Below are 15,627 nucleotides of genomic sequence, written 5' to 3' on the forward strand. Positions count from 1 at the left end.
ATGGCGACGGGGACGGGCTGGCAGCCGCCGTACAGCGCTGCTCCGGGTATCAATCCTCCCGCTGCTGCTGCTTCTGGATCAAGCACCAGTCCATCCTCCTCATCCAGCCATTTACTCTACGAATCTGCTCTGACCATGGAATACACTCAAGATCTGCACCTGAAGATGAGTAAAAAAATAGCACAACTCACTAAGGTTGGTATGATCACATCGCTCATATTTTAGGGAAATTGTCAGATTTTAGATTGTATAATCTCAACTTTAATATGAATATACAGTCACCAGGATTCTGCATGATGTTTAATCCTTATCCCCCATAGAGATGATGCCCTACATATTGCATATTTTTGAACTGCAGTGTTTTTTCCCTTGCAAAAATCTGTTTATAATCCCAGACAAGATTGGCAAACTGCATTTAATCTACGATTAATTTCTACAAAAAACAACGCATCTTACATAATGAGTCTTTAATGCAGAGATAATCAGTCTACTGTAGTTTATTAACATTCATGTTTATCAATAGAGCATGTGCCATATTAATTTTACCTCAGATTTAATTTCATTCAGTATTTCACTGTTTTTGTTTAGAGTTCCAGACCTCAATTTGATGTATGCGTGAAAACAACAATAATTAACCTCTTATTTTCCCTTTCAGATGATTTTCATTTGTTCTTTTGATGTAAACAAAATCCAGTAGGCATGCAGATACAAGATTTTACCACAAAGTAGGCATGTGTTTCACAGAAATGTGACTAGTATTCATTCTAGATGTTGTTTGTGTTTGGGTCCTTTTTGAACATAGCAAAAACATACTGTTTACAATACCATACTGTTTAAGGCTATGTGCAAATTGCATTTATAAGACCCTATTCAGAAGTAATGTAAGGACTTTTTGGTTGTGTCGTGTGTTATGAATTTGAAATTGTGTTTATACTGTATGTTTCTCTTAAGACATGGTGTTTAAACATGATAATTAAATGTTAGATATGTTTTTGAGCTATTAAAATCCCTTTTAAATGCCCATCTAATCCACCTTTTCAATGTGGTATTTTTAAGTAAACTAAATCAAGAGCTTTGTTTAGGAAAACCTAGTTTTAAACTGACAGGGAATGTATTAATACACTAATTAAACTAGGTAGGGCTACTTTGCATAACTACAGTTGTGCAGAATAGGGAGTCCTTACAGTATGTTAATAACATGGATGCGACAGAAAGGAATCAATTAAAGATGAAAAGGAGAACAGCGGCAAGTGAAGGCGGCTTGCTTTGATGTGCAACTCTTTAAGCACACCGAAAGAGAGTCATGATTATGAAATGTTTGGCTGGAAAAACTGTTGGCTCCGAAAGGAAAACAGACTCTTGTTTATTAAATTAAGAATTTGGTCCAAATCAGAAAGCGCTTTATAGAAATACAAGGAATTTGATTTGGTTTACAGAAGCTCTGAGGACTCTGAACATGTATTATGTATGCAAGAAGATACATAACAAAAAATACACTTTTAAATATTTGTATTGGAATGGGCAAATTGGACATAGAGCATTGAAACAGCATAAATATGAATATATGTTTATGTAAATTGTCAATAGAAAGAATCTGTTTTGGTTGCCAGTGCTCTGTGGTGCTTGCCAGAGGTCAGAAGAGATTGTTTACTGGGTCTGGCCATTCCTCCATTTTTTATTTTTTTTGTCACTTTAGATGTGTATATGTCCTGACTGGAGTGCAATTTTTCTTATTTGTTCTTATGTCTGATTTGGTGACAGTGGTGCACACTTTGGAGGTGCTCAAGACATCTTCGTGTGGCTTTAAGGGAATATTTCTTGGCTTAAAAAGAAACTTCAGGTCAAATCAGCTTTATTTTTATGGCACCTTATACAATACCAGTTGCTTCAAAGCAGCTTCACAGTATAGGAAAATAACAGAATCAAAGATGGAAACTAACAAATATGAGACAACTTACAAACTAACAAACTCTGCTATAAAGCAGCTCTACAAAGACAATCATGTCATTATTTAGCTCAAATCAGTTCAGTCTTGATTCAGTTCAGTTCAATAACTTTGTTAAGTTCATCAGTTATGAAATGAGTTCATTTTATAAACAACTGTACCAAAAACAATTGTGTCTGAATAGTTATTCAGCTCAAGTCAGTTTAATGTTAATTCAATTCATTTCAGTAAGTGTCAGAAGACAATAGTGTGATCATCCAGCTCAGCCCAAAAATTATGAAAAATGAATCAAAACCGAAATTCAGAACTTATTTAGTTTTTTTTTTAATCCATACTACCTTGTGTGTAGTCACGTGACTTTGCCCCGTCCAGTCAGCGGCATGGAAGCAACATGAAGTCTAACATAATTGCCGAGTCAACACACATAGACAGCGTCCGAGCCCTGAAGTGAGATCATTTTCACTTGCGCCCTCACAAAAGTTTGTCAATTGTGTGTGTTTAAAAGCTTGCCAGTTTGAACATTTAAATGTGCCCTAGAACTTTTTTTTACAAGATGTAATATAAGTCTAAGGTGTCCCCTGAATGTGTCTGTGAAGTTTCAGCTCAAAATACTCATTTTACTCATTACTTCATTTTTTTTAACTGCCTATTTTGGGGCATAATTAGAAATGAGCCGATTCAGGGTGTGTGGCCCTTTAAATCTCGTGCTCCACGCCCCAAGAGCTCGCACTTGCCTTAAACAACATAAAAAAAGTTCAAACAGCTAATATAACCCTCAAAATGGATCTTTACAAAGTGTTCGTCATGCAGAATCTCGTAAGTACAGTGTTTATTTTGATGTTTACATTGATTCTGAACGAGTTTGAGGCTGTGCTCCATGGCTAACAGGCTAATGCTACACCGTTGGAGAGATTTATAAAGAATGAAGTTGTGTTTATGAATTATACAGACTGCAAGTGTTTAAAAATGAAAATAGCGACGGCTCTTGTCTCCGTGAATACAGTAAGAAACGATGGTAACTTTAACCACATTTAACAGTACATTAGCAACATGTTAACGAAACATTTAGAAAGACAATTTACAAATATCACTAAAAATATCATGCTATCATGGATCATGTCAGTTATTATTGCTTCATCTGCCATTTTTCGCTATTGTTCTTGCTTGCTAACCTAGTCTGATGATTCAGCTGTGCAGATCCAGACATTCTGCCCTTGTCTAATGCCTTTCATAATGTTGGGAACATGGGCTGGCATATGCAAATATTGGGGGCGTACACCCCGACTGTTACATAACAGTCGGTGTTATTTTGAGACTCGCCTGTTCTTCTGAGGTCTTTTAAAAAAATTAGATTTATATAAGAAGGAGGAAACAATGGAGTTTGAGACTCACTGTATGTCTTTTCCATGTACTGAACTCTTGTTAGTAGCTTAGAAGTCAAAAGTTATAGCATATATTTTTATGCTTTTGAAGTAACTAAGTACAATCCACAGCTTCATAATTGATAGAAAGTATGAATAATTCACACACGCAATCGCTCTCTCATTAATGCATTCAAATAAATGTACTGATACTGTGTTCATTTATCTGTATCTGATTTACAACGAGATGATTTGTTACGAACCATAAATAAAATTACTGCTGAAAGTGAGCTCTTATGTCAGAGCACTCTTTCATTAGGAAAAAATATCCCACCTTTAATAGTCAAGCATATTTACAGTACAGTCAGTGAACTATGAGGGCAAAAAAAGCAAAAGACAAACAAACAAACAAAAATTCAGTCCATTTAATCGAGATTTTGGATCATATCGTCCAGCTGTAATTCCAAACCTGTATATAGAAGATAGAAGATATAGAAGATATTTTGATGAATGTTTCAACTGTTTTTGTCTATACAGTGGAAGTCATTGGGGTCCAAAACAACACTTCATTGTATGGACAAAAATAAATTATGACAAAACAAGATATTCAAAATATCTTATTTTGTGTTTCAGAGAAATAAAGATCTGACCTCCACAATTTACTTTGCTGACCTGTGTTGAGTATGATTGGATCCACCAATACTTATATATTCTTATATACTTATATACTTATACTCATAAGTGAAATAATCCATGTAAAATTAACACAAATTTCTTACCGCAGCTGCTGTTTTCAGTAAACATGAAGACCGAGCAGTCACATAATCACAAATTTTAAAGGTGCTGACATCTAATCACAGATTTCTAGAGGGAGTGAGATGAAAGACAGAGAGGCTGTTCAAAAATGAATTTTCTGCAGCTGTATAAAAACTGATTCTTCATTATCACCCATGTTTCTCATAGGTCATTTACGCCCTCAACACGAAAAACGACGAGCATGAAGATGCAATCCAGTCTCTGAAGGAGGCCCATGATGAGGAGGTGCAGCACATCCTGACAGAGACTCGAGAGAAGATCCTTCACTACAAGAGCAAAATCGGGGACGAGGCCGACCTAAAACGGCGCCTACAGTCCCTGGAGGAATCCGTGGAGCTGCACGAACACATGAAGCGCCAAGCGCTGGCAGAGTTCGAGATGTACCGTCAGCGCATGGAGGACACGCAGCTCTGCACGGAGGCCCAGCACACGCAACGCGTGGTATCCATGTCCCGTGAAGTGGAGGAGATGCGGCACGAGTTCGAAGAGAAGCTGCGCTCCTTCAGCCAGGTACAAGCCCAGTTTGAGCAGGAAAAACGCCGAGCACTGGAGGAGCTCAAGTCAGCCCACCGACAGGAAGTCCAGGAGCTGCTGGAAAGCCAGGAGAACCAGAGTGCGTCCTCCAGCCTGGAACAGGAGAAACTGGCCGAGCTGCACCGTACCGAGCTGGAGTCGCTCATGGAGCGTGTGGAGGAGCTGATGCAGGACAAGGTTCGGCTGGTGGAGGAATACGAGGCCAAGCTGAGCAAGGCTCAAGGGTTCTATGAACGCGAGCTGGAGGCCATGAGGCGAACGCAGCAGCTCACCACAGAGAACTTGCTGGCCTGGAAGAGGACGGAGGTGGAACTGAGGAAGGAGTTTCAGATGCAGGAGGCGGCTCTTCAGAGGACCCTATGTAAACTCCGCGCTGAACTACACAGAGCTCAGGATGAGGCGCGAGAGAGCAGGGACAAGACCAACAGACTCCAGGCCTCTCTTAACAATGCAGAAGTCACGATTACGGTAATGCTTTTACTGTAGCATTTGCAGTAAATGAAGATTCATTGAAGAGTGCTTTTATGGGGTTGATTTTTTTTTTATTATTAAAACTGTCAGTCTTGGAAATGTCTTACAGTGTCTTCATAATTTAATTTTACTACCTTTTATTGTAGATTTTATCATTTAAGCCTTTTCCCAAACCCCAAATTTCAATCTAAAAATGGAAATCTATCATAAATATGAGATATTTTTTAAAACTATAATATTACAAGAAATATAATATACCATTTAATGTACACTAGCATTTTTGTTTTTGAAATAAGTTGTTATGCTTACCAATACTACATTTATTTGCTCAAAAATACAATAAAAACAATAATATTCAACAATAACAAATAAATGCAGTCAATAACAAATAACAACAACAAACAATAATTAAAACCAATAATTCAAAATATTACAATTTAAAATAACTGGTTCCTTTTATTTTAACACTTTTTAAGATGTAATTCCTAATTTCTTTTTAATATTTTTTAGAAACTGTGATACTTTTTTCAGGATTTTTTTTTGATAAGAAGAAAGTTAGATAAATATTTAAAATATTTAAATATTTATGTCTTTATTGTCTTTTGATTCATTTAATGCATTATTGCTGAATAAAAGTGTTAATTTCTTTAAAAATAATCTTACTGACCCCAAAGTTTTGGCAAATGGTAGTGTATTTTTAATTTACTTTGTTTTCACATACCATAAGTTTGACCCTAATAAAAAATCAGACAAAGTATAAAAATGACATGCATGAGCTAAAGATAATATATTGTGCATTATTTCCAAAATGTAACTTTGCAAACGTGTGAAAATTATATTTAGTTGTATTTATTTGGAATATATAAAATGGTAGCTATGAAATTAGCCTTAGTAGGACAAAAGTGACGATGTATTTCAAAATATTTAAAATTTAATTTCCGTTACACAATGCTATCAAACACAACATAATTTGAGATGTGGTGTTATTAATGAAAAATATTAATGATGGTTCAGAAAAAAATGATAAAAACGACAGAATTTTCTCATGATTCATGTATTGTTTGTGACCAAATTACATGAAGTATGTGAAATGAAGTTTGTTTAGACTCCACAAGGCCAAAAGTGGCAGTTCTCTTCAAAATGTATAGGGTGCTTATTTTAAAATGAAAAGAAACAAACAACATTGAGATGGGTTTGTGAGTTTATATGCTTTATAAAATAATAATGCATCTCAGAAAAGTAATTTAAGTTTTTTTTTCCTTGACAGGAGTTACATAAGCAGCTGGAAGAGGCCATACAGGATGGAGAGATTTGGGTGATGCAGCTGAAAGATACAGAATATGAGCTGGATGGAAGCAGAGATCGAGTTCAGCAGCAGGCCAATGAAATCCTTCACAAAGCCAGTGAGAATAATGTCATGACCAAATTACATTTTTCTTCAGCATAGGACTGTGACTCACTCAAGCTGCAACGTGAGAGGTTTTTTAGAAAGGTTACAGTTTTGTGATAGCTTGGCAGGGATTGATTTACGTAGCTCTGAATTTTCACTTGCAAAAAATGCTGCTCAGTTTTTGAATTTGCAATTGACTCCTTCATATCCACAAATAATATGTCACATTTAATTTTTGAGGAAGAATTAATCTAACAACAAACCCCATGTATTTCATTATCAGGTCAGATAGGCTCTCTTCAAGCGACCCAAATGAGCCACGAGGCCACTATCAGGGATCTTGGCTCCGAGCAGAACCGCCTGAAGGAGAAGATCCTCCAGCTGGAGGAGGAGAGAGAGAGACTTCAGAAACAGATTCAAACACTGGAAGAACAACAGCATCAGAAGATCCTCACTCTGGAGAAGGCAAGTTATTATTATTCCCCATTTTTCTTTTTATATTACAAACCGTTCAAAAGTTTGGGGTCAGTAAAAATTTATTTTGAAAGAAATTAATATTTTTATACTGCGAGGATGAATTAAAGGTGCCATCGAACGTTTTTTTTTACAAGATGTAATATAAGTCTAAGGTGTCCCCTGAATGTGTCTGTGAAGTTTCAGCTCAAAATACCTCATAGATTTTTTTTAATTAATTTTTTTAACTGCCTATTTTGGGGCATAATTAGAAATGCACCGATTCATGTTGCAGCCCCTTTAAATGCTCACGCTTCCCGCCCACGGAGCTCGCACTTGCCTTAAACTGTGCATAAACAAAGTTTACACAACTAATATAACCCTCAAAATGGATCTTTACAAAGTGTTCGTCATGCGTACTGCATGCATGCGTCGGATTATGTGTGTAAAGTATTTATTTGGATGTTTACATTTGATTCTGAATGAGTTTGATAGTGCTCTGTGGCTAAAGCTAACATTACACACTGTTGGAGAGATTTATAAAGAATGAAGATGTGTTTATGAATTATACAATGAAAATAGCGACGGCTCTTGTCTCCGTGAATACAGTAAGAAACGATGGTAACTTTAACCACATTTAACAGTACATTAGCAACATGCTAACGAAACATTTAGAAAGACAGTTTACAAATATCACTAAAAATATCATGTTATCATGGATCATGTCAGTTATTATTGCTCCATCTGCCATTTTTCGCTATTGTTCTTGCTTGATTACCTAGTCTGTTGATTCAGCTGTGCACAGATCCAGACGTTCTGCCCTTGTGTAATGCCTTGAACATGGGCTGGCATATGCAAATATTGGGGTCATACATATTAATGATTCTGACTGTTACTTAACAGTCGGTGTAATGTTGAGATTCGCCTGTTCTTCGGAGATCTTTTAAACAAATGAGATTTATATAAGAAGGAGGAAACAATGGTGTTTGAGACTCACTGTATGTCATTTCCATGTACTGAACTCTTATTATTCAACTATGCCAATATAAATTCAATTTTTAATTCTAGGGCACCTTTAAAATGATTTATATTTCAAATAAATGCTGATCTTTCCAAATTTGTATTCATCAAAGAATCCTGAAAAAAAATTATCACTTTTTACGCCGGACTGCTTCACAAACAAGGATCAATTAAACGCTGGATTTGCACAAAAGAGTCTAGTCGATGAGTTGAATCAACTCCACAGCAACTACATAAATTTATCCACTAACCATTCAGAAACATCCAGATGCTTTCTAAAAGATGTAACTTCTTCCCGAGTCTCTCCATCAGTGTCCAGTTTGAACAATGTAAGGCTGAACACTGCTACTGAAAATCGTCATTTTGGCTGTGTGAGATTCTCCAGCTTTGTTGTTGTTGAGCAACTGAAGCACGAGCTGTTAAAGCTCCACCCTCTTCTGGAAAGGGGGCCGGGAGCACCAGCTCATTTGCATTTAAAGTGACACACACAAAAACGGCGTGTTTTTGCAGACACCAAAATAGGGGCAAATTTTAGAAATTAGAATAAATAATCTGTGGGGTATTTTGAGCTGAAACTTCACAGACACATTCTGGGGACACCAGAGACTTATAATACATCTTGTAAAAAGGGGCATAATAGGTTCCCTTTAATATAGTTAGTAGACGCTTTTATCTAAAGTGACTTACAAAATGACATTTTAAAATATATTAAACATTTTTATAATAATATTTTAAAGTTGTTTTTAAATTGCTGCCATGGTGAGCATTAGAGACTTCTTTCAAAAACATAAATCTTAAAGACTTTTAAATTGTAGTGTATTTCAACTTTTAATGTCCTAATATAGGAAACATTGATGCAACATGACAAATTCCCTCCAATATTCAATAATTATTGCTTGATCAATATGTGTTTTCCACTGACAGATTATTCGATTTTTACATTTAGTCCCCTGTAATCTTGAGTATTTGGTTACATACCTAGGAATTGGTACTTTATAATCATACATACCAAATATCATGTACACAAACTGTTGCTAAACAGTATTTTGAAATCAGTCACTGCCAACTGAAAACTATTATCAGGTTTTTAACAGAAGATATCGAGTCTTGACAGTGTGTAAATGAAGCTGTGCTGTTTTGGCAGTCGCTTCGTGAGGAAAAGCAGAGCTATGATATGGAGCTGGCGCAAATCAGGGCCAAATACGAGGAGGAAACGGCCTGTCTGAAAGAAAGCCAAGCAGAGTCCTTAGAAGAACTCAAGGAGAAACACAGAGTCCAGCAGGAAAGTGCTCGCAATGCCACTGAGAGAGAGAAGAATCAGCTGCTCAGTGTAAGAACATATATTTTTTACTATGGATTTAGTGCTTAAGTGCTTATTCAGATCTATTTTGAGCTTTAAGTTTTTGCTTTATTATCAGTTTTGCTTTAGATATTCCCTCCCTTGTGTTCTCTTTCGCGTCTTGTTATTCTCTGTGTTCTGTTTCATAAAAATAAACTGCATCATCTTAATGCAAAACAAATTAAAAATATTACTAAACAACACTGGTGGATTACCACTGTTCCCAAACCATCTATTGAAACCCTGAGAGCTATGCCTAATTACATTTTCTGCTCCTCGTTGAGTGGTGTTGATTATGCAAACAGCCGTTTCTCATTGCAATGATGACAGTGACAGTGATATTATTCCCACAGTTTTTGTGATGATCCATAAAAATAGCTCTCAATCATGACAAATATTGAGACTAATCTTCTTGTCATCTCATGACAATCATGTCACTTTATTTTTTTGAAAATGTCTCTGTTCAAAGGCTTTTTACAGCTTCTGTGTAATTAATTGAAAAAGACAGCAGATTGTCCTACTGTCTGGATTCACCTCTCATTTCAGTGCTCTACTATGGCTTTTCTAATGTTTTCTTTTCATGTTTACTCTGTCAGGAGATGAGACAACAGTTTGATATCCGGCGTCTGTCATTGGAAGAGCAAAGAAACCACCTGCAACAGCAACTGGAGACCATACGAGAGGAACTCACTACTAAGCTCAACATGGCCAACCAAGAGGTTTATATTAACAGCTGTTCAATTTTTGTTAAACTTTTCTGCTTCAAAACACATCTCATGGTAGTTAGAATTTTATTTTATTTTTTAAATTATGAGATGAGATCAACAATCCTACCACCACAGGAAATCATTAAAAACAACTTACCTTTGATCAAGGATTACCTCTCAGTCCTGTGTTTCTTAGTAATATCCCGGACGAGCCCCCAAAAAAAATTCAAAATTTTTGTCCAGACTGGTTTAGATGGTTGATCAGCTGCAATTCTAGCTGGTAATTAATTTAATTAATTAATTAAAATTAAAAACATAAACTTTTTTTGTTACTAGTAATATAATTCAAATAAAATTTAAATATTATTTTTATTTAAAATATTTATTTTTATTTTAAAATTAAAATGTAAATTAAAATAAAAAAATGTGCAATAAAAAATAAAATAAAATATAAAAAGAAAACTTATTTTATTTTAGCTAGTTGACAAGGAAACATTTCTCATTTTCATTTAGTTTAACTTGATGCGCTAAAATAACTAAAACTGAAATAAAAATATTAAAAATATATAGACATTTAAAAAAACTAATAAAAATGACAAAAACAACAAAATTACTAGAACTTTAACTAAAACTAAAATTAAAATGCAAACAGAAAATATAACTATAACTACTATCTCACTGATACTAAAATAACACTGCTTTAAGTCTCGCTGGACAGAGCTGTTAGACAAAGTTGAACCAGCAACATGCCAATTTACATTTTTCATAAACCTTATGTGTTTTTCCCCCAGTACCTGTTTATTATTATATTTTACGCTGATATTGATATTGTCTGCTCCCAATATCAGTCTAATATGACAACTTATACTTATTCATACTTTCATATTATATTATATTATATTATATTGCTTTAGAGTTTAAAGAAAAGCCAAAACACCACAGAATTCATTGCTAATGCTTGTTTTTTTTTTCACCACTGTGAAAAAAAAATTTGTATTCCTGAATTCCTGAAGAATTTATTTTGTAATATTTAAATAAGAAAAAGGACATCATGAAGAAATTTTTTTTAATAAATTGCTAAATTTTTTATTTAAAGATGGCCACCAAAGTAGAGTTTATTGAAATATTGTGATGAAAATGATATACTGTTATATAATTTCCATCTTTAAAAATTGTTAAGTTGTTTAAAAAAATTTTTTGATGATATTAAGACATGTATGTAAGAAAATGTAATGCGTAGTAAGAATGACCCATATACGTATTTTGATTGTTTTTGTGGCTTCTCTCAGGTGTCCCATTTAAAGGACCTTGTGAAGGAGAGTGAAGAAAATCTGGATTCTGCTGAGAGCCATATCTCCTGTCTTAAAGACAGCCAGGAAAAGCTTCTCATGGAGTTGGATGCCACTAGGGCGAGAGTGAGAGAGACAAGCAATCTGCTCACAGACCTACAAGTAAAACGCTCCACTTTTTTTTTATTCCATTTATTATGAATTACTTGCATTTTGAGTTAGGCTCTCATTAGATAGAAAAATAGAAGCAGCTTTTAGAGATCTTGATATAAAATGTTCAAGTTCTTTCACGCTTTTAGAAGCGTGAAAACCACTGACGCATCTCGCTGTTTAGAGGGAGAAGCGGGAGTTCGGCATGGCAATCACTGCAATAGGAGACGGATAATGGAGCGTGGTGAAGATCTTAAAAGAAAAATTAAGCCTCATTCAATTTTTAAGACACCCAAAACCAGCCGCTTTTGTTTTGCACTAAAGCCTGCGAAGTGCAGGAAGAGCCCGCATGTCTAAAGATGCCATTTGTATAATCAGCTCTACTGGAAACTGCTTTCTCTCTTTGCTTTTCCCATGATGAATCATTGTCCTCTCACAGGAGGAGATAGAAACCCAGAAACAGCAACATGAAGCCAGGGTCATCGCTATCAAAACAGAGGAGAAACAGAAAATGGACAAAATCACAGAGGAGCTGGATCTCAAGTGGACCGATGCTCTAAGGTGTTGTACAAAACATGAGTCATACATACTGTTGAGAAGACGGAGCTAAAAACAGAGCGAGATTTTCTGTGCACAGTGCATTAAATTGAATAAACTGTGACTGTACACAGTGTTTGGTTTTTAGAGAGTGCACACGGCAAATCAAACCTAAAATAGGAGCAGTCTGTCCTGCATGGAAGCCTGTGACAAATCCTCTTACACAGGCATGCATTTGGATTAAAATATGCTAATTACAAGAGTAAGAGGTTAACATCTAATCGCAGAGCAGCACACAATATACAGTGATCTGAAGGTTACTGAGACATCTGTGAGGTTCTTATTAACATTTTAATGTCTTACTTTCAGAGTCACTTGCACGCTGTTTAAGTAATGTGTCCTTGTATCTGTTTCACCCTGTCAGTTGCGCCCTCTCCTTCTCTTTTCCATCTCAGGGCTGAGCTGAAGGGTCTTCGGGAAGAGCTTACAGCCGAATATCAGGCAGAGAAGCAGGTGGCCCTGACACAACTTTCCCAGCAGAGAGACCTGGAGATGATGGCCGCCAGGGAGAGCTGGCAGAGGAAGGTGGAGGACCTCCTGGAACAGGTAACAGAAGGTCACACAGGTGACTTTTTGTAATTTATGCCTACACTCTTAAAAATAACAGTTCAAAAAAAGGAGGTTTTTGCAGCAGTGCCATAGAAGAACCTTTCAGTGAACAGTTCTTAAAAGAACAATTTTTGTTCTTAGTGTGAAGAACATTTTTATAATGAAAAAATAAACCTTTTACACTATAAAGAATCTTTAGTGCAATGGAAATATTCCATTGATGTTAAATTTTTTTATGGAACTATCGATGCCAATAAAGAACCTTTATTTTTAAGTGTTTTGTCCACATTTAACATTTTAGAGGTGTATTCTACACTACTTTTATAACATTTTTCCTCAGAAGTTCGCTTGTTTTTCTGGTTTCTTCTAGCATAAACAGTCATATAAAAAATTGTGTTTTAAAATAAACAAAAGTGTAACAAAACAAACACTGGTAAGAACATACAAAAATGTAACTAAACAAAAATGCAAAAAATGCAACAAATCAAAGTGTTTGTAAAAAAAAAATTAAATTAAAATTCAAATTAAAAACAAGATGTAACACTTGTTTTTCATGTTTCTTGTAGCAAAAACATTTATATGTTCTTATAAACAAAAAAAGTAACCAAACAAAACATCTGTAAAATATATATATATATAAAACAAAAATGTAGCAAATGTTTATAAAAATCAAACAAAAATGTAACAAATCAAAACAAATGTTTGTAAAAGCCAAAATGTAGCAAAACAAAAGTTTAAAATAATTTAAAAAATAAATAAAAATAAATAAAAAACTCTTGTATATTTAAATCAAATCTTGTATATTTAAATCTAGCGAAACGATTAGTAATTAAAAAAAAAAAAAAAGTAAATATATATGCTAAATATATATGCAAATTAAAATAATGTAATTTGCTACTCACCCTCATGTCGTTCCACACCCGTAAGTCCTTCATTCATCTTTGGAACACAAATTAAGATATTTTTGATAAAATCCGATGGCTCAGTGAGGCCTGCATTGAAAGCAAGTTAATTTGCACTTTCAAATGCACAGAAGGGTACTAAAGTTATATTTAAAACAGTTCATGTGACTACAGTGGTTCAACCTTAATGTACTTATACATTAACGACTTTATTCAGCAATATCTAGTGATGGGCGATTTCAAAACACTGCTTCATGAAGCTTCAAAGCTTTACGAATCTTTTGTTTTGAATCAGTGGTTCAGAGCGTGTATCAAACTGCCAAAGTCACACCCCCCAGTGGTAAACCATTGAAATTGCGAAACATTTATGACTTAATGTAGCCTCATTTACTGAAATCATGTGACTTTGGCGATCCGAACCACTGATTCAAAACAAAAGATTCGTACAGATTCGAAGCTTCATGAAGCAGTGTTTCTAAATCGGCCATCACTAGATATTGTTGAATAAAGTCGTTATTTTTCTCGTCACTTCATGACATTAAGGTTGAACCACTGTACTCACATGAACTGTTTTAAATATAACTTCTAGGTGTTTGAAAGTGTAAATTAACTTGCCTCACTGAGCCATCGGATTTTATCAAAAATATCTTAATTTGTGTTCAGAAGATGAACAAAGGTCTTACAGGTGTGGAACGACATGAGGGTGAGTAATAAATGACAGATTTTTCATTTTTGGGTGAACTAACCCTTTAACTTAACTGTAACTGGATCATTCATTAGGGCAAAATAAGTTGCTAAAAATGACTAGTTCTTTTAACTAGTTAAATAACTAATTCAGGCTGATAGGTCTTATCTCAATTTGGTAGCGATCACATTGTTATCTACATAGCACAGCTGATTGGTTGCTGTTGCATTAGCGGCCAATGTCTCCAAGAGCTGTCATGACAGAACTTAATAAATGTTGAAATGCATATGTCAATGATTATATGCTAATGTGCTAGTGTTTCTGACACCAATACCATGCAGCTTGGCTGGAAACGAAGTCTGGCTAGACTGGGAAGGGAGCTTTGTGTTTTGAATAAAGTATCATCTACTGTACATAGCTTTTTTTATTTTAAAAGATCAAGTAAATTCTTGTTTTCCATCATATGTCTCCTTGAATATATTAATTTGGAGTAGTGTGACACCCGAGGCCATAAGAAGTCCCATAGCTGTGGTTCTTATTTGAGGAACTGTCAACAACTATCATCAGTCATTTAGATCAGATTGAAGTGATGTTTTTTCTTAAATTCTGATGCTTTCAAAGTTCTTTTGGTCTTGTGCAATATCATGCAAACTAGATATTCAGAATTTAGAATACACACACAGTCTCTAGTGTGCAACCTCATTTCCCATCATACTCTGCATGTTTGGCACTTTCTGTAAGGTGACAGCCTGCCTCCTGTACTTCTCTCTGTCGCTCTCAAGAGTCACGTCACTGTCGCTTATGTCAAGACTCAAGAGCCTCCAAAAGTTGCTGCGTCTGGCATCTGTCAGCATCTCTTGATGTGTGTTGTGTTGTCTGTCTTTAGTGCTTCCTCAGGTCAGTGCCCCTGATCTCTTGTAAAACTAGGGCTCTATACTATCAGTGACTTTATATTGACATTGGCCAATATTTGCATTTTTTATTGTTTTGTTGTTGACATCAGGCTGACAGAAGCAGACTATATCAATAGCAGGGCTTTTTCAATTCAGATAGTATATTCTCTTTCAGATTTACTAAACAGATATTAATCTTTTGTACAACCCAAATTTAAATTTGAATAAAATGAAAACTAAAAGACTTTCAAATCATATGAGCCAATATTTTATTCACAATAGAACACAGATAACAGAACAAATGTTTAAACTGAGAAATTTTACACTTTTATCCACTAAATGAGCTCATTTCAAATTTGATGCCTGCTACAGGTCTCAAAAAAGTTGGCACGGGGCCAACAAATGGCTGAAAAAGCAAAAAAAATTGAAAAATTTCAGCTGGGAAAATATCTAGCAACTAATTAAGTTAATTGATATCAGGTCTGTAACATGATTAGCTAAAAAATTGATGTCTTAGTGAGGCAGA

General features: G+C 35.1%; 1 protein-coding gene across 1 annotated transcript in view; it reads left to right on the forward strand.

Annotated features, from left to right (window-relative positions):
- fam184aa (family with sequence similarity 184 member Aa) overlaps positions 1–15,627 on the forward strand; it is a 50,228-nt gene continuing 34,601 nt past the window's right edge. Inside the window, exons 1-9 of the mRNA XM_067366893.1 lie at positions 1–195; positions 4,270–5,124; positions 6,395–6,530; positions 6,801–6,982; positions 9,135–9,320; positions 9,926–10,048; positions 11,326–11,487; positions 11,915–12,036; positions 12,468–12,618. Of these exons, the coding sequence (XP_067222994.1) occupies positions 1–195; positions 4,270–5,124; positions 6,395–6,530; positions 6,801–6,982; positions 9,135–9,320; positions 9,926–10,048; positions 11,326–11,487; positions 11,915–12,036; positions 12,468–12,618 (2,112 nt within the window). The remainder of the gene's footprint in view (positions 196–4,269; positions 5,125–6,394; positions 6,531–6,800; positions 6,983–9,134; positions 9,321–9,925; positions 10,049–11,325; positions 11,488–11,914; positions 12,037–12,467; positions 12,619–15,627) is intronic.

The sequence above is a fragment of the Chanodichthys erythropterus genome, chromosome 18 (genome assembly GCF_024489055.1).
Source record: "Chanodichthys erythropterus isolate Z2021 chromosome 18, ASM2448905v1, whole genome shotgun sequence".
NCBI classification, from domain to species: Eukaryota; Metazoa; Chordata; class Actinopteri; order Cypriniformes; family Xenocyprididae; genus Chanodichthys; species Chanodichthys erythropterus.